General features: G+C 37.3%; 1 protein-coding gene across 1 annotated transcript in view; it reads right to left on the reverse strand.

Moving 5' to 3' along the window:
• Window positions 1-16,851, reverse strand: part of skap1 (src kinase associated phosphoprotein 1) — a 32,939-nt gene extending 16,088 nt beyond the window's left edge. Inside the window, exons 1-8 of the mRNA XM_067370230.1 lie at window positions 16,452-16,851; window positions 15,549-15,654; window positions 14,924-14,949; window positions 14,587-14,703; window positions 1,010-1,090; window positions 850-933; window positions 638-762; window positions 450-513 (exon numbers count right to left, since the gene is read on the reverse strand). Coding sequence (XP_067226331.1) covers window positions 450-513; window positions 638-762; window positions 850-933; window positions 1,010-1,090; window positions 14,587-14,703; window positions 14,924-14,949; window positions 15,549-15,654; window positions 16,452-16,491 — 643 coding nt within the window. The 5' untranslated portion in view covers window positions 16,492-16,851. The remainder of the gene's footprint in view (window positions 1-449; window positions 514-637; window positions 763-849; window positions 934-1,009; window positions 1,091-14,586; window positions 14,704-14,923; window positions 14,950-15,548; window positions 15,655-16,451) is intronic.
• Window positions 16,852-19,969: the final 3,118 nt, after the last annotated feature.

Consider the following 19,969-nt stretch of genomic DNA (forward strand, 5'->3'; position numbering starts at 1 on the left):
AGAGGGCCGCATTGAGCCCATTTTAGAGTGGCGAGGGTGCCTCAGATCTGTCTCAGATGAAGTGAGGGCCTGATTGCAGGTGACTGAGCTCTGTAACACAGGCTATCGTATCCTCACTGCCTGGATGCCAAGCAGGACCAGATCGATGCCCCTAAAGGATGACCGGGCAAATCCCAATCAATTTCCTGTAAAGAGCGCTGCGCTACGGGGAAGAGGAGGCAGCCTGAGGCACGTTGGACTCAGAAGCTCAGTGACGTGCTGCATGAGGAGGTCTAGAGCCTATCTTATTGGCTGAGCCAGAAGGAAAGTTATTGGTATGCCTCTTTTTATAAAACTGCCCTTTTCACATCAATATGATCACCGTGGTGCTTGGCTCAAGTCAGATGCATTCAGCATAATATAACATATGTTATGTATTCCAATAAAGCTGTATTTCATAACTCACATACCCTTAAGAACAAAATTGATCTGGTCCACCCATTCCCTTGCCTCACGGGGACTGCTGGCAGTGAACTGCAGAGAGAAACTATCATTGTTGATTTGACGGCTATTGTCATTCTTCATTGTAATGATAGCAAGATAATTGAACACAGATACAGTAATGAGCAATGTGACTGCATTTTTGTGTGTGTTGAACCTGGTAAGAACGTCTTCCAGGAGCGCTCATCTCGAAGCATGAATTCTTCTTGGAGTCTTTGCGTAAGCTGGGGACCATCTCTGCACTGTAGCCGTTGATATAAAACGAGCCTTTCTGCTGCTTGTCTGAATTTAGAAGACAAAATCCAAAGTTTCTTAATATCTCCGTCTTTGATGTTTATATAAAGACTTATTCAACGAGACAGGACACACCTTTCTCACTCCCGAAGTAATAAAATATGGTGTTGTTCAGAACACACCATCGCTTTTGCCATTCCATGCTGAAGAAACTGTGATCTGAAAAAAGAAAAAGATTAGACATGCTTGTGGACCTTATGTGACTTATGATGGTTGTGATTTCTAAGATTCCTACCACGTCTTTTCTTCTCCAGGTAGCCTTGCTTTAGAATGTTACTCAGGTCCTGTGCAGCCACCATAGGGATCTCTTCAAAAACTGTCAATCAGAAATCGAAGGAAATGTTATGTTGTGAATGTGGTAATGTGACACATAAGAAGTAAGAAAATGAGTGAGTAACACATATATTCAAGCCCATAAGGCCCATGTTTTTATACTCTTTATAAGCCTCTTATGTTCACAAAGGCTGTATTTATTTTATCAAAAATACAGTACAAATGTAATATTGTAAAATATTGTAACAATTTAAAATAACTGTTTTCTATTTTAATATTATATTTAAAATATAATTTATTCCTGTGATGGCAGAAATCATTCTAACATGCTGATTTGCTGATTTTTTTTTTTTTTTTATCATAAAAGTAACAAAGAACAGCATTTATTAGAAATATAATTTATAGTATTTTGATCACATTTTGTGTCCTTGCTGAATAAAAGAATTAATTTCTCTCTCAAAAAAAAAAAAAAAAAAAAAAAAAATTGACTGACTGACCCCAAAATTGTAAATGGCACTGTCAATGCAATGGTGTGTGTGTGTGTGTGTGTGTGTGTGCGTGTGTGTGTGTGTATGTTTTTGTGACATATTAGGACACAAATTTGTATAATTGCATGGGTATGACATAGATATTACAAGGAGAGGGTGACTTATGAGGACATTACCCATGTACCCAGTTTTCAAAAGTCTTATAAATCCTACAGAATTAGTTTTTTTGAGAAAGTAAAAATGTGCACAGTTTTCTGTGATGGGTAAGTTTAGGGATAGGGTTGGTGTAGGGCGATAGAAAATACGGTTTGTACAGTATAAAAACCATTACGCCTATGGAATGTCCCTACAATTCACAAAAACAAATGTGTGTGTGTGTAAATATATATATTTACACAAACACATAGTATAGTAAAAAAAAAAAAAAAAAAAATTCAGTTAAATGCTGTTATTTTGAATAAATAAAAAAATAAAAAAATCGTACACAACTGTTCTCAACATTGATAATAATAATAAATGTTTCCTGAGCAGCAAATCAGCATATTAGAATGATTTCTGAAGGATCATGTGACACTGAAGACTGAAGTAATGATGCTGAAAATTCAGATTTGCCAACACAGGAATAAATTACACTTTAAAATATATTAAAATAGAAAACAGCTTTTTTTAATTGTAATAATATTTCTTCTTTTTTTATTTTTAATCAAATAAATGCAGCCTTGGTAAGACTTCTTTTAAAAACATAAAATCTTACCGATCCCAAACTTACGAACGGCAATGCATATATGATAAATCTATATGATATATGTATATATACTAAATTTACCTTTTACCATTATCTTACAGCTTAGGGCCCTCTGTGGTAGAACCGACTCATTCGGCGTGGGGAAGAGAGACCCACTCATAAAAAATTGTCTCAGCACTAATATGATGACAACTGTAATAGGAATATATCAAAATGTGGTGCAGGGCTTGCTGCACTTAAATCTGCACCCACACATCTATTTTTAGCATGTTTTCTAGGGCATATCAGAGTGGCAGCGCAGGCGAACAATTTGCTGCAAACAGAGAAACGAGACACAAATCCTCACCCTCGCGATCCAGCTTTCATCAGCTTCAAACCTCAAGAGAGCGTAGGCGACAGGTGGGCCTCTGGGCACGCTACCAGACTTATTTAAAACTCATTTAGACATGAGCAGATGCTTCCTTGCCTGCACGCTGATGTTGAAGTAATCTCTGTGGTATCTGTTCTCTTTGAGCTAAGGCTGCCATTCTATGCATAAAACAGACAATGTTTTGCAGTCTTAACCATCTTAAGAGGGATGTCTAGGACTTGTCATTGGAAAAAAAAATGTTAAAAGAACAACGATGAGTGCAACTGGGATGTGAGCGGTGAATATAACAGCTTGGAGAATCTAATGCCCCTATAAATAAGACTCAGCTCATCAAACGCACCCAGTCTGCGTGACATCACCACCGAGCTCTGTAGCCTGCCATGTTATGTGTCCAGTTTATCAGACAGATGACCATCTCAGAGAGGAGCCCTTTGACCCTCACTCACATTCACGAACACACATGAACCTTTTCTGTACACACGGTCACATCTACGTTGTCATAAATACAACTGAACTACACACTGTTTGTCAAGGGTAAGTTGATGTATCATAGAAAAAAAAACGAGGCCTCAGTCCAGCCACTTCTCTGTTAATTTTTCTCCCTGTGCGCTTTCGTCCTGACACCTTTTACTCCCCTCATCCATCCACATCCCCCTCTGTTCATTTATCTAAAAGGTCAAGCCCCGGTAATAGTTCAGAAGAAACAGAATAAACAGAAGAAATGCGAGAATGGCGTACAATTAACAGTCTCTCTAATCTTCACACACCTACTGACAACCTTCTTCCTCAGGCCTCGCTGTCTGACCCCATGGTGCTTTCAGAGACTTAAGCAACGGTAAAATGAATGACTGAACACAAATTCGCCATTCTTCACAACCTACGACCTGCCTTTCCGAGGAAACTAAACAGTGGGCGTGTATCTGGCCAGTCACTATATTCGTGATTCTTCCACAGGGTAGCAGTGTAACCAAACATTTCACCTTCAGAAAAAAATGGCATGTTTTTCCATTCTGAACTGTCTCCAAGGAAACCCAAGATTCTGATTGGACGAACAGATGCAACATTCAACTTCAGTCATTTCTTTCAAACCAATCAGAGCTTGGTATTTTTAAAGGCACAGAGGACAAAAAGCTGCCAAAAAGGCAGGGAAAAATCAAGAGGCCGAACCATATTATATTTCTGCCTGATTCTTACATTCGGTCAGTTTCCTTTGATTCTAACCTGCACATTCAAAACCATCATAAACACAATCAATTACCTCTGTAGAACTATTAAAGCATCATAAAAAATGCACGTGGAACCGGTCTTGAGGATTTTCATTTCGGCTATAAATTGCATTTTTAATTATTCAGAGCAGTGAGGTTTCTTAACTCTCGCCCCCTGCATTCTCCCTACTTAATTAGCATAAGGCCAATCATTTCCATTTAAATGTGCTGTAGATGTTTATGAATATTTCAGAGTGTTACATCACCATCGTTCTCAGAGGCTTTGTGCCTTTTCCGACTTGTTTTCTCGTGTTGTTTGGTGCCAACATCAATTATTCTAAAGTATTCAGTGATAAAAATAGAGCATCAAATTGTATCAAAAAAGGAAAAACATAAATCAGACTACTTATATATTTAGTTTTCGTTAAGCAGACGTCCAATTCCAAGCTTGATTTTGTCAGTAACTCATCACAAGAGCCACACAAAAACGAAGAGATGTGGGGAGAGGAGAAAGGGAGCGACGCAAAGCTAATGACTTTCCTCTAGGCGCTCTCCACGGCTGCTAGACGCTTTGTGGTGATGCATGACGCGGCCTCTGCAATGTGGCAGGGCGAGATTGGTGGAGTGAGGCATTGAGCGTGCCACGCAGAGGGACGTTCATCAGTGCCATGGCAGCAGGAGAGCGGGGACTGATGCCACGAGAACAGCTCGGCGGGATACCGGAGAACCAAGAGATGGCCGGCCCAGCCTCCCTCCCCCTCCTTCTGCAACATGGAGGTATAGGCACAGCTCCAGGTCACACTACTCCTATCACTCCACAGCACACTGCCTGCCACCACCAATGTGCTGCAGTGTTTACTCCTCACGGACTCGTTCTGCTGAGAACCCTTCTGTAAAAATGACATCAAAAATGGATTTTACAGCAAGAGCAGAAGGTCTCAAATGAGTGGCAAACAAACAACCTCATATACTTTTTAATTAATTACCATTCGTCATAAGCTCATATTAGGTATTCGTGTTGGATAATAAAGCTGGGCTCTGTGCGCATTTAACATCCTCACCAACATGCATGATATTGTGCTCACAGGTGATGTTATGAGCACAGCAGGTGATCCAGCTATAAAAATTTGATTAATGTTGTAATGATCCAAGGAATTTAATGTAAAACACCATTAAATAGCATCAGCTGAGTGGCTATGAGTCAATGAAGGGGCACAGTCAGTAGTGTCAGGCTTGTCAAAGACATAAATGAAGCAAAATGTAGTTTCATTTACACATTTAAGATTGTTTTCAATCTTTTTATAATGCCTGCTCTAGTGAAAAATAAATATACCAAAACTGATTTATTTTGTGCTAAGTATACTACAAATATATTTACATATTTATGTACTTAATATAAATACCCTGCAATTGTACTTTTGGTATATTAAATTGTAAAGTCTGCTAAACTGGAATTTTGTACTTTTAATGCGCTTTAGTTGTCCGGAAGTAGTGCTGAGGTCCAACTAAAGATATACTTAAGTATATTTGAATGTGCTAAAGTTGCAAGTATACTTTAGGTACACTTTAAATATCTTGCATTTAAAGACTGATATTATACAGTGTGCATCCTATACTAATAGTGATATTAAAACACATTTTAGGCCTAATATTAAGAAATGTGCAATGTGCAATAAAGAAGTACTCCAAATAAAGTTTAATTATAATATTTATATCAGCAAGTCTCAAGCGATATGTCAGTAAATAAGTATACTTAGTATGAAATAAATATATTTTAAATTTTGAAATATGGTATCTTTTTGCAAGATAGTGTGCATAATGTTTCTCTTCTCTGTTTACGACATTTGAAATGATAAAAATGCACATAATTGATCAAATTATTAAATATCTTGAAAGATTAAATGACTACATTACATACAGGTTTACCTTGACATTTCCAAATGCGACCATCGACACAATACAGTGATTTACTGTAGATTTAGTGGACACAAAAGTCAAGACCACTAACATATTTACACTATTGATTATAGAAGTCCATGAAGGATTACTAACCAATCATGTGATCACATTTGCATACTGAAGAATCTTGTTATACTGCACCAAATTCTCTGGCTACTAAGTCGATAAAGATTATGAATATTAAAATTATATTCTATTTTGTCTAAATAAATTAAAAATGAGTTAATCCTTTTAAACACTACAACTAAATTTAGTCATCAAAACATTATAATGTACAGTATGAAAATGGAATTTTGCGATTTGCTAAAGATGACATTTAACAGTTTTATGAAATTATAATAGCATTTTAAATGATTAAGTGAACATAAGATGACGGCAAAGGATACTGTAAAATGGTGGAAATGAGCATGCACTATTAAATATCAATATTGATAAATAAAAAATTGAATTTCAACCAATCACTATATATAATGTGCCAAAAATACAAAAAAATACAGTATAAACAATGCACAAAATCTGCATCATATCGCTGCCCTATCCTGTTTGCACGGGACGCACGGGCCTGCGGCTGACCTCGGCGTGAACCTCAGAGATGAGGTGAAACAGAAGGCACGAGGGTCCCTGGGGGGTTGAGGAGAGAGGCAGGGAAGGAATGCTGATCAGGGAGAGATGGAGAGAACGGAATTACTGCGCTCTCCTGTAAAGCACTTGATTAGAAAAAAGGAGAACTCCGAGCATCCTTAACCCCCCTGTACCGCACACCAATACTCAAACTGCACACAGAGAACAGCAAATTGACACATTTTTCCTCATTAAAGGGAAAGGCAGTGGCCTCTGTGCGATGCCTGCGCATAGCAAACATTAGGAGGCTGAGGAAAAAAAAGAAGGAAAGGCATTAGGGAGGGGGAGTGAAAGACAGAGAGAGAGAGATCCCTAGGTGAATGGCTCAATTGAACATCACCTCTCTAAATTGTCCTTAACAAGAACTGATTCGATTTGAATGAAAAGGATCTGTTATTCACAACATGAGACCTGAAATCATGCAGCCCCTGAACAGTTTTGCAGTATTACTTATTATTTACAAGATTCCAGGACGGACCTTTAGCCGGCCTCTGTTTAACGGCGCAATTGTGGGCTTCACACATGATGTGGGAAACCATTTAACATGCTTTAGTGCCACAACATTGTTCCTTTACTGACGAGCCGCACCGTACAAGAGGAGAATTTATAGCCTGGCAATGAGCAGGGAAAGCAAAGGGGGTCCTCCGTTGAGAGACCAGAGCTCTATAAATTTTACCCCCATATATTATGACATCCATTCAAAAGTTTAACTGCAAATACTATAATCCTGAGATGGCAGAGAGGTGGACTGGGGTGCGACAGCCAGAGGAGATATGACTCGAAAGCAGTGTCATCATCACACACGGCCGCAAAGAAAAATGAGTTGGGCGAGATGTGGAAATATACTTAAACTAGTGGAGCTGAGGCATGAGAAAGCTTGGAATTCGGTGCTGTCGGTTATAGCCAATTCACAAAGAAAAATGAACTAACTAAACATGAATATACGATAAAAATGAGCGTGTGTTTATTTCAACAAAAACTATGAGCAGGTTCCTGTTTCAAATAAATGCTGCAAAAGAAAAGAAAAGATAAACCCTAAAAAAGGTTCTCAATTTATTTTACATAAGAAACTAAAAGGGATATTTATTTTATTAAGTCTTTTTTTTTTTAAATAAACTGCTTATATATTAGAGTGTCTAATTCAGGCAAATATAATTATTTTTTAATATAGCATTGCACTGCTGCTGTTTCTAATAGCTGTTCAATATAATTTTAGATCTACACTCTGTCACAAGCGAATGTGTGGAGAAATTGAGACATTCCTAAAAGAGAAGAAAAAAGGGGGAGACAGGGAGTGTTGTATTTCGGGATGAATTGTAAAAGCATCAGTTCAACCAATTAGAAATTAACTTCAGTGCTGAATCATGTCCAGCTCCCTCCTGAGGTGACAGTTGTAAATCTGTAAAAATATAAAGGATTTACAGGACTGAAGAAAAAAAAAAAAAAAAAACGGAGGTAAGGAAGTATAATTTCTTATTTCTTATATATAATTGCATTGCAGTTGTTAATGGATGCTAAATAACAGAACTGGTATCAACTAATTCAGGTCAATTTGTTAAATTTGATATACACACACACAGTTTTCATCTACATGTTTAAAAAAAAAAAAGTGTAAATATCATGGCTAACCAGACAGGTTACAATCTATTTCTACTGCAATGAATGGGACAATGTATAGGCTACATTTGTCACAACTAACAACTGCCAGTTTTGTTAGAATTGCTCTTTTTCTTTTACATTCGTTTCCCATTTAATATGCTGTATTGAGAAAAAAAAGTCTTGTTTAGCCGAACAATAAAATAAAATTTCATGTTTTCTTGTACTTGACACTAATGCTGAAACAAAATATGTCTATTATGATACTTCAAGGTCTCCCAAATGCAATATCGATTTATTGGATTTAAATGAGTGCATATGAACAGCTCGCGAGGAAAATAAAAAATAACATGACATCAAAGGTCTGTAAAGGAATACTGCTGGAATATTCAGTATGTATTACGCTCTTGTCTGCGTGTTTGTTAGGTTTTCTTTGAACACTTTTGATGCAAGAACGATGAAATATGCCAGCGGACACGTGTCGACTGTCTGCAGACGGCAAATCAAGATTCATGAAATCGAGCATCGATCACATGAGGAATGCAGCACGGTCGTAAAGTTTGACGTGTTTGTTAACGCTCGCATACATGTGTGTCACACAGGTATTTATGACCGTTTGATAAACTCCAGAAAGCTGCTATTGTGGGTCTGTTTTATTTAACTGAGAATGAGGGAGTGAAAAATCATCAAATTTCGCATTTCAGAAAAAAAAAACCGTGAAATTCGATAGTATTAAGTGAGAGCCGAAAAGTGTCATTTAGTTTATATAAAACGTGTAAATATCATCAGAATTGCTTTAATTTTAGGAAATCGGTAAGGACTAAAAAGCCCACCAGAGGGCGCCTGTTGAGGGAAAGTGAAGACTGAACTTCAAGTACACTGACTGTATTAAAGTAGCCTGATTCAATATATACAAAAGATCTAAAAGAACATGACAACGAATACAAATAAGAAAAATAATTAAATGACATAATAATAAAAATAACAGCAATATCATCTGTCACTGTTTCCCACAAATGTTGATATTTCTTGTGTGTTTAGGCCTAAAAAGGATATATCACGATTTTTTTCCAGGTTTTAAAAAATCCTGGGATGTGTTGGTCTTCCAGACGCCGTTCACATTTAAAACTTTATATTTAATTATTTATTTTAAACAATCAGTCAGCTTTATTAATTTAAAATTATGATTTTTCTAATTATCAGAGGACTTCACAAAACAGTATTGTACTTTAGCCTATTTGAAAATGATTTGAATAGATAGTATTTGTAGAATTAAATAATGCATTTTTTTAGATTAATTATTTTTAATGCAAGAAAATTTAATTCGTATGCTATAGAATTTATCATTCTGTTAAACAACTTTCGTTTCCAAAAAAGAAAAAAAAAAAAGAATAATTATTATTTACTTTTCCCCTTTTGCTATGTTTTATATGATTTTGGGATTCTCTTATTTAAAAAAAAAAAAAAGAAATTCGTTTAGAATTCGTTTTAGTTAGGTAGCCCAATATACAGATATCAGAACAATATTCAGTAGCAAAAACGCTTTATAAATACTTTCTTTTAAAAAAAATTCTAGTTATTCGCCTATTGGCTTTGTGGAGTAGCACGCGCAGGCCTACAGTGCGCGTGAAGAACCGCGCGCATCCCCTCAGTAAATAAGTAGAAAGTTCAAAGGCTTAACTGTTTAAATGGTAGAAGTGCACGAGCCAACAGTTACACGTTTGTAATCTTAATCCAGCCATATATGAGCAATATTCTCTTTATAATAATAAAACTTGTGCTTTATTTTAAATAATTTATTATATATACACAACAAAAATCTGGAAACAATTTTCCATCTTAAGCTACTCTATAAAATTTAGGAGTGCAGGATAAGTTAACTTGAAGTGTTTGTATTGGCTCAAGATGCTTATAGACTGCAGCCAGGAAATGTTGTTTAAAAAAAAGAAAAAAAAAAAAGAAGATCACTTCACAGAAAATCCTCATCTTGTGATAACATCAAGAGGGTTTTTTTCTGTTGTACACTGGAATCTGTCATATCATGGCCCTGCCAGTCATCATGAAACCGATTTGGTTCAGTGGTTACTGATGGCTGTGTTTTATTATCATACACACATTGCAGTGATGTGCATTACCAGGCCAGCCTAAGCCTCCCAAACTTAAATATAGCCTCTCACTCGTGAAGATCCTTACTCAAATTCAGAACCGTGTGGGGAAAAGACTCTTTTATGATTATTACATGTTTCAACACTCAATTGAAAACATATGGTAAATTAGGCAATTAGCATAATATTTTCCATTTTTGGACAGATAAATGATACCTACAGGCTGACAAATCAGAGGGTAGAAAGACATTTCATGGAAAAAACGATCTTCTGGTCAGTTTAAAGATGTGAAAACATTCCAAATGCTGCTGTAGAACAGAACCTCAGAGAGCCAGACATGTCAAATGGATTATGTCGGTAAATATAAAGACAAAAGAAGTTCTTGATTCATTTCTAGCATAAAAACACTCCACAAACGCCCTTGTAAAACACACAACGATTATTAAGAATGCAACATGATCATTCACATCATCGGTTGCCAAGAGCAAATCTGCATTTAGCTAAAACTCAAAAAGACACACAGAAGACATTCGAACAGCACTGCTTCCCTGTGGGTGTACAGCAAACACACCTACACACGCTTTCATTTGTTTCCCAATGAAAGCATCAGGCCACCTGGGCCTTGCATTGAAACTTCATCAATCTCCAGAAATGGAATCCAGTGGAGAGAAAAATCAAATTCTCATTTGCAAGATGGGTAAGGGGGAGAGGAAAGAGAGAGAGAGCTGGAGGTACCTGGGAAGGCTAACCTCTAGCTGAACCCACAGCATTGAATCGTTTTGCCATTTGTCTGCGATACTGACAGGCTGCAAAAAAGATTAGACACTCAAGGTTGTGACTTCCTATTCTGCTTATTTCATACCTTGCAAATCATGAAAGACTTCCTCTCGTCAACCATGCCAACTTTTGCTAGACCTGGACATATTATATCGAGCACAGAAGCAATATTTTCCTAACCAATGAAAGAAAACGCTTGATGAATATAGTGATGTACGCTCTGTTGACTCATCATTGCACAATGAATAGGGCGACTGACAATGATATGACATTAACAGTTGAAAATCTCTTCCGAATGATCAGTTTACTGGGCAGGAGAGAAAAGTGAGAGCGTGTTTTGGGTGAAACAGTGAAATTACAAATGAGCGAGAGACAGAGCGAGAGCAAATATCAGCATTTTCAGCAGCATCGAAGCCTTCAGAGAGTGGAGTGAACTTTTGAACCCGTACGGCAGAAGCAGCGATGCACTGAGGATGCTCGGGTCTAATATGTGTCTATTTCAATTAATTAAAGCAAAGGGAAACAGAGGGTGGGAAAAACGACAGCGCAGAGGAAAGATGGTGTCATCTTTGCCGAAGTCATTTAACATGCCCTATGAAGCCTGCCAATGCCTCGTACTTTACTCTTTCTATAACCGCTTCGGAATATTAATCGTGATTGGAGGAAAATTAATGGATGATTACTAGAATGGAAGGACGCTTTCGGAAAAGTGTTTGATAATCCTGTCCTAGCCAGGGAAACTTTATTTGAACTGTGCTGTGGCTATGGCAACTGAGGTCAATAATGTAGACACGGTTGCCCTAGACAGAGTTCAGACAGGTCATGAAATGACCAGAACAAGACCCAGGGGTCAAAAGTTTACTGTAGGGAGGAAAACACTCAAAGTGTGAGCACTCACTGCAAAGTATGGAGGCTACATGGATGAGGACCAGCTGACTCAAACAGTGAGGTCATGTAAGGTGCTTAAAATCACATGACTCCACCTTCGCATAGCCACATGCCATTGCATTAGGATAACTATGACAAGATGAGGCTTCAGGATAGAGCCCCTCTGAAATTCTTGACAGTAACCGCGATGATGATTTGCATGTTAGGCTGGTCACTTTAGTTTGCGAGGGATCGCTTAATTGCCAGGCTAAAATGTCTTTTTCATTGATGCAAGCTCTTTTTGGCCTCTCCAGAGATTCATTACAATAATCAATTTCCTAAGCAACACTACCATTAATTAAGAGGCTCTAAGATCTTGAAAAAAAATCAAATTTACATCTTGATGATCTAATTTGCGATAAAGAAACAACTTAACTCTGAATCTTTGGCCTTTCTCTCTCTCTGATTGGCTTCTGCAGCTTTGCCTGTAGAGCCGTGGTGGGGTAAGATAACAGGAACGAGAGGGGCTTTTGTTTCTGGACATAAATCAAGTCAGTGCACACAAAGAGCCCAGAGCATGTGCAGCCTTTGATAGGACATGCATTGATATTAGCCTCTTAAACACACAAACTCCTGTCAGGCTGACAAACCATACGCCTTTTTTCTGTTGTATTTGTTATTACTGAAATGATTGGTGGAACTGACATCTTGTGTATGCAACATAAAAATGCGAAAAACCCAGTCAAATATCTACGCCTCAGGCCATTCAAAGTTATAAGAATGGTTTTTATTCTACTACTTTTGCGTTTCCTAAACTTGACCTGGCAAAAAGTCCACCCCACTGTGAGGCTCCTCCTGCCCTGGGCTTCCCATCCTCGGCTGCAGGGCTGCTGTCATCCAGACGAGGCTGCAGGCACGGTGGGGTCAACCGTGCGGTCTGCGGGTGAAACTCAGTTCACATTACCATACAGACAGGGGCCCTGACAATAGAGCGCCCATCTGTTCCTGTCAGCTATAACAAATCTACTGTCAAACCTCCCTCTGGAGACAGGGAGGCAGAGCAGGCTAAATGAAATAAAACTGACTCCTCCCATCGACGAGTCAACTGCTGCCTCGTCTTCCAGTCAGGTTAGAGCACAAGCAGACACAGTCAATTTCCCTTCCTCACACTGGCAAGCATGTGACATCACGGAGCGAGTAACGGTGCAAGAATTGAATGCCTGAACTATATTTACCCTCCGCTACAATAGGGTAAATTTGAAAATATCAGCATGCAAGGACACCAGCTCATTCATATCACATATGCATTTTGTTTTTCATTCAATCGAGCTAAGCAAAAAAATCAGAAGGGCTCACAGCATGGAGCGTCTTTATTGAATCAAAGGCAAATGAGAAAACAAACTAAATCGGAATTGCTGAAAAAGGTGCACATTTGAACCTTAATCTTCTTGATTATATTCCTCTCTCTAATTTCATATGCTCAGAAATGCTCTCCCGCTCAAATTCCAAATGTCCTATCGTAGGGTTTGATGTGAGATTCCCAACTGGTGAACTAAACATGAACCCTGAACTGCACTTGCCCTTGCTGGTCATTATCTTTATTGAAAGAGCAACATGATGCGAATCTTCTTCGAGTTACTCCTCTTTGACTTATATGCCTTTTCCGGCAAAGAAGCGAATCAAAGGAGCACATCCAGGTTTGACCTCTTTTGTTGCTAAATTACAAACAACATATAAAATAAATGGGACAATGGAGTATTCATTTTTACCAGGGTGGTGAGAAGTTTCGTGTCAGTGAACAAGAAGATGTATTCGAGATAAAAACAATAATTTATGGTTTTCACAATTGGCAATTGTGTAGCCTGACATTTTTTTTTCTGTTCAATCTGGAAAACTGTTAAAAGAAGAAAATATTTCAATGAAGTAAAATCTAGCGAAAAGAGAGAGAGAATTGTCTTCGCCTTTAATCGTATTACAGAAGCATCTCAGAGCCGTTAACTAGAGATCAATGATATTGAATTGAACGTCCTTTAATTCTTTTCTTTTAGCTTTTTCTGCAAAGCTCCAGGCTTTTGGTGCCTCTGAAAAAAATTGTCAGCCGTATGATGAGTGATAAAGAAGAGAAAATGGATTAAACGGCCCTCAGGTACAGTGTTGAGTTTCAAGACCAGCTGGTTACAGAGGAGCCAAGGATGATCAGTCACAGATCTGGCCCGAAGCAACAGCAAACTGGCCATATTGGCAAAAAAAAACAATCAGCAAACACAAAACACAGTTTTTGTCAGGCCATTTTCAATCTGTAGTACATCCTGTTTTTAAACTCTTTTTAAACTTTGAATTTCATTCCAGTTCACTTTTTTCAAATTCTAGTAGGCTATACAAAAAAGTAAATTTACTTTGTGTCAGAAGCACAAGAAAGCTAACATTTAGACACCATTGTTAAACACAGGCAAACATGCCACAGTTTAACCCCAAGAACCCAGCATGCCTCAACACACAAACATCCCGCCCCGCCTGCCACTAGAGGGAGCTCTTCATCCCTTTTCTATGGAGGTAAATGACCACCCTCCCATTCCCCCTCCACACACTCCTCAATGCCAGCAGCAGAGTTGTGGGAATCCACTAGAGGGTGATCTGTTACCAAACACCTCCACTGGGGTATTTCATCATTACCAGTGAAACCCCCACAACAAGAAATGTGCTAAAGATGCTTTAGACAAGTTTCCTGTCTTGACTTATCACAGCTTACATGCATTAGACATACGAGTAAACACACTCAAATGCTCTTAGAGTGGCTTAAACTCACGCTCTGTGGCTCCTTCCTCCTGGTAGTCAGAGGCCACTGACATATCATCTGAGGGGGCAGAGCGTCCCAGACTGGAGCTGCGGTTGTCATCTGAACTATCCTCAAGATTGGATTCATCTAGGATAAAAAAAAAATAAATAAAAAAAGCAAGAGCTTCACATAAGTAGAAACTTTGTTGAGTGAATTCGACAGATATACATGCAGTGGAAGGAAAATTTAATCATTTTTTCAAACCGACGACTTGTTTTCTAAAGAACCATTGTTCCGGGAAAGACTGAATCTGAACGGAAATCTCGCTGAGCAATTAATTCGAATTATGAAACAGCTGTTCACTTACTTCTGTGGGGAAATTCTTGTGGGTGCCTGTAAAGAGAGAATTTAGAAATGTTTTTGAGAAGAACGTTAAAATAACCTTCTAAACAAATGGACTTTGCAATGCTCAAAAGTTTTATTAAAATGCATAATGCTTATAATCAAGTGCATGTAATGTTTGCATTGTTCCACCATCTTTCTTAGTCTAGATAAACATTTCAGCTCTACAATGAAAGTCGTACTACAAATTCAAAAAGATTTGAAGAGGCGTTTGATTGATGGCAGGTTGAGTATCTGTAACACATGCACTGTAAAACTGTGCATTGCAGCGTTTGCAAACGATGCATTGACATCTAAGTATTCATGTTTGTTCTCCTTGCAAACACCTTGTTTCAGCACAGCAAACCACAAAACCACTCCAACGCTGTAATTGTACTCCTTGCTTCTAAAAACACAACAATAGAAAAACTGAGCAATTTGCTTCCTGTCTGTTTAACTGTTGTGTTTCATTTGTAGCTCGACTAGGAGCACAGATGATTTGCTTCTATATACTTTTTGTGGTCTTCATTGTGCAATACAAACAAGGAGGAGCAAGTATGTGTCAGCTCTAATACTTGCACGTGAATAAAACATACTGTGACATCCCTCACCTCTTCTGGATGACAAGAAAATTTCGTAGGAGAATTTCTCTGGCCTCTCCAGCAGCATTACTGAGATTCTCATCTTGGAGTATATCAAAAACAAACAGCTCACAGTCTGAAAAAAGGAGAGAAAAAACAACCTCAGTAAACTACTAATGCTATGTTAAAGTCTGTTTACAAGATGAGCAAAAATAATGACATAATGAAACAAACTTTTATGTTGAATTTCAACATGTGGAAAGAGAAAAATGTGACCTTTATCTCATGTGATTTTGCCATTCAGTAGCATACATGTTTTGAAAGATGCAAATACTCATAAAAGGATTGTTCTTTTCATGCAAATGTCATTGACGCCAGATTGTTTAAATGACAATAGTCATCCTGTCTGCGTGTCAGAACAACGATAACAATCTCATGGCATCATTCATGAAGTACCATTTTGTACAATATGATTTCCTCTAGAGTAAACACAGCAAAGCAGAATAATTACAAGAGAAAATAAAACTACTGAAATCATAAAATAGTCTGTATCGAGTCTGTAACAAACATAAACCACAAATCTGGTTATGACATGTTTACAATGAATTGGAAAACTAACTTTAAGATGTAACCTAAACAGGTGCTTTAAGTCCTGTGATTTGTGTGTGTGTGTGTGTGTGTGTGTGTGTGTGTGTGTGTGTGTGTGTGTGTGTGTGTGTGTGTGTGTGATTTCCCTCTTTTTTCTTTATTTAGCCTAGTATGTTAGAAGCATTTCTTTAAAGACAAAAGTTGACATTTATCAAATGCTATAGTTTACCTTAATAAAAACAGATAAAACATACAGTAAGAAAATAGGTAGCGTATATTTACGCATATTAAAGAAGCACAAAAATCTGATTCAATTTCAATTAACAATGAAACAATGGAGAGTACCTCTTAATAGTTGTCTGATGTCATCAACCGCCGTCCCCATCTCTTACTCTCAAGACTCCAAACAGAAATAAAAGCTAATAAAATATGCTAATGTCAACGATTGTAGGTCAGAAAAATTTTAAGGTATTTGTTGGTCACTTGTCATCCCACATAATGAGTTCAGAGAGTGAAATAAAAAAAAAAATTGAAAGAGATAAGCTTATCCACACACACACGAACCGGTTCGCGGAGGGAAGAAGAAGAGGAAGTGCAAAGCACATTGTTGTGAAAATGAAACAGCCTAAAGAGATGTAGGCGAACTACTTTGTGACATGAGTCTCAAATTAAAGTCAAATGAATTTAAAAATATTGCAACTGAATTTGCCTTTCCCACCATATATTAATTTTTAGACCCAGTTAAAATACAGTTGAGTAGCATATACTGTTTTGAATTTGTTGTCGCTTGAAGTGTTTTCGTTTGCTGCGATTTGACAGCAACGAGTCGTGCCCAAACCCACTGTACCTCTTTTTTATCTCAATGTTTGCCTCAGCCACTATCTAATATCATGACCATCGATCGTGAGTATACCATCAGCGGTCTAATGTCTAAGTTGTGGCCATGTTTTCTCCACATTGAACGACCCGTAATTTTTATAAAGGGTACCGTAGGCCTCTGGTCAGTGTGTTTGTTTAAATAAAGTTTCCATATCTTTGTGTAGGTCGAGTCAGGTGCGCCTATTATTATATTATGCAATGTTTTCGACTCTGTTACACTGTTTATAAAAAGGGCGAGGCCACACAACTGCCCTGGGGCGACCGGAAGTGTTCATATTTGTGTGATTAAAAGTAGTTTAGAAATCTATTATTCACTCTGAATTGCATACATTAGTGTCAGATCTATCTACCTCGCTACTGAGATGTACTGTGACACTGATAGAAAACATAGCCTACATAAATGTACCATTCATTTATTGTGAAAAACAGATGTTCTTACATTTACTCATTCTTGTTGTCTTTATTGTTATTTTTCTTTTTATTATTTTTGTTAGAAATAATTTGCCTACTATGCCATCACCACTTCTTGCCCTCGTTTTATGTTAAAGTTAATAAATAAAAATCATTTTAATATATTTGTTTTATGCAGAGACAGGACATGAAATGTGGTGAACATACACTCTAAAAAATGCTGGGTTAAAAACAACCCAAGTTGGGTTGAAAATGGACAAACCCAGCAATTGGGTTGTTTTAACCCAGTGGTTGGGTTAAATGTTTGCCCAACGTGCTGGGTAGTTTTATTTAACTCAACTGTTGTATAAAAATTACTGTATTGCTTGCTTAAAATTAACCCAAAATATGCTATAATAAACAATAAACATTTATTAAATTGCTTATTAATAAATGTACCCCTTTTGATTTTTATCGTTGCCTCTAGTAATTATGTGTCTGATTTTTAATTTTGGATTAATTTTAAGCCAGCCATATAGTCATTTTTTTATCAGTAGTTGGGTTAAATAAAACTACCCAGCAGGTTGGGCAAACATTTAACCCAACCACTGGGTTAAAACAACCCAATTGCTGGGTTTGTCCATTTTCAACCCAACTTGGGTTGTTTTTAACCAAACATTTTTTAGAGTGTATATGACTTACCCTAGCTCTTTTTTGGAGTGTGTATAGCTTCTTTTTTTTTTTTCTTTTTTTTTTTTTTTTTTGGTCTGCCCTGCATTTGCTCAGTGGAATGACTCCTGTTCATGCAGTGTAGTCTCTTTGATTCATTTGCATCATATCATTAAAGCTTTTGCTTGCCTTTCACAATTGTTTGCAAAATTCTGAATCAGCAGTTTGATGCTGAGCTAGCACTTAATGCATGTGAAAGACTAGGGACTACATCACATTGGGGCAGCACAATCTCAGTCTTCTGTTTTGAAAGTTATTACATTAATAACAGAATTTAATCAGAGCAAGGCCAATTTATTTTGATTATGTTTAGGTACTGTATATATTGATAGACCAACATAATATGTGTAAGAAGAAATGTTAAAAGGTTGGGGGGGGGGGGGGGTTTCACCACATGTAGGGTAAAAGCCACCCACCCCTCCAACCTTGGCCAAAAAGCCCCTGGGGAAGTGATACTGCAAAAACATGCTCTCATAATATCCAGATGTTTTGAACAGAATTATTTTTAGTAACATATTAAGTACTTAGTCAAGTCAAGTTGTGCAATTTATTATTTGCAGTTACACAGGGCTATTGGGCAATGAAATGAGCTGAGGCTCAAATTGCAGGAAAGACTGTGATAGTCCAAACAATTGTACTTGTAGTATATTTTAACACTTTGGCATTTCATAACCTTTTAAATGTTTTATAAGAACTTATTTATTGTTTTGCCTTTAGTACAGTACAGTGAATATCTTGGTGCTCCAATTTGAACATGTTTTTACAAATTATTCTCCATTGTGATAGGAGAACTCAGTGTGAGCCATTTTGCATACCTGTTTCTTTCCAATGATGAAAAACAATAGTTGCACTTCAGGTGTTATGTATTTTTAGTGGTGTTTCAGTGTTTTGGTTGCGACATAAAACAATTTGGTTGAATTTTTAGTTGCACTTAAGAGTTTATATTCATGATAATTTCAGAGATTTTCATTTGCTAATTATGCAATAATCAAAATATGATTACATGTTAGATGTAATTTCATCAAAATCATCATTGAGCATGATGACTTTATGGTTCATTTTTTTCAGTGCATATCAACAAACAGGTGTTTAGGAAAGTACTATGGTGTATTTTCTAAACTGAACCTTTTACCACCCCAGGAACCTTTATAGATTATACATAAGCTAACATAAGCCTTACCTTGCAGACAAATGTAAAAGCCTACTAGATTTTTAGATTTTCAGAAAAAAAGTAAATGATGATTGCCTATGCAAAAGTCCTTGCCACAATGGTACGGTGTTGTGGTTTGTTTCCAGAGCGTTGCTGTGGGGTTGTTGTGGCATTGCTTGGTGGTCGCCTACAGAGTTAGTTCACCCAAAAATGAAAATTCTGTCATTAATTACTCACACTCATGTCGTTCCACACCTGTAAGACCTTCGTTCATCTTCAGAACACAAATGAAGATATTTTTGATGAAATCTGAGAGGTATCTGACTCCTCCATACATAGATAGCAATTTAACCAGCACTTTCACGGTCCAGAAAGGTACTAAAGATGCTGAAAGTAAACAGTGTCAGAGAATAACACAGAAGAGAAGATATTATTGAATAAAGTTGTTATTTTTGTTTGTTTTTGTGCACAAAAAGTATTCTCGTCGCTTCATAAAATAAAGGTTGAACCACTGCAGTCACGTCGACTTTTTTAACAATGTCTTTAGTACCTTTCTGGACCTTGAAAGTGGTAGTTAAATTGCTTTGTATGGACAAGATACCTCTCAGATTTCTTCAAAAACATCATAATTTGTGTTCCGAAGATGAACGAAGGTGTTACGGGTGAGTAATAAATGACAGAATTTTCATTTTTGGATGAACTAACTCTTTAAAAG

This window comes from Chanodichthys erythropterus, chromosome 19 (assembly GCF_024489055.1).
Source record: "Chanodichthys erythropterus isolate Z2021 chromosome 19, ASM2448905v1, whole genome shotgun sequence".
NCBI lineage: Eukaryota > Metazoa > Chordata > Actinopteri > Cypriniformes > Xenocyprididae > Chanodichthys > Chanodichthys erythropterus.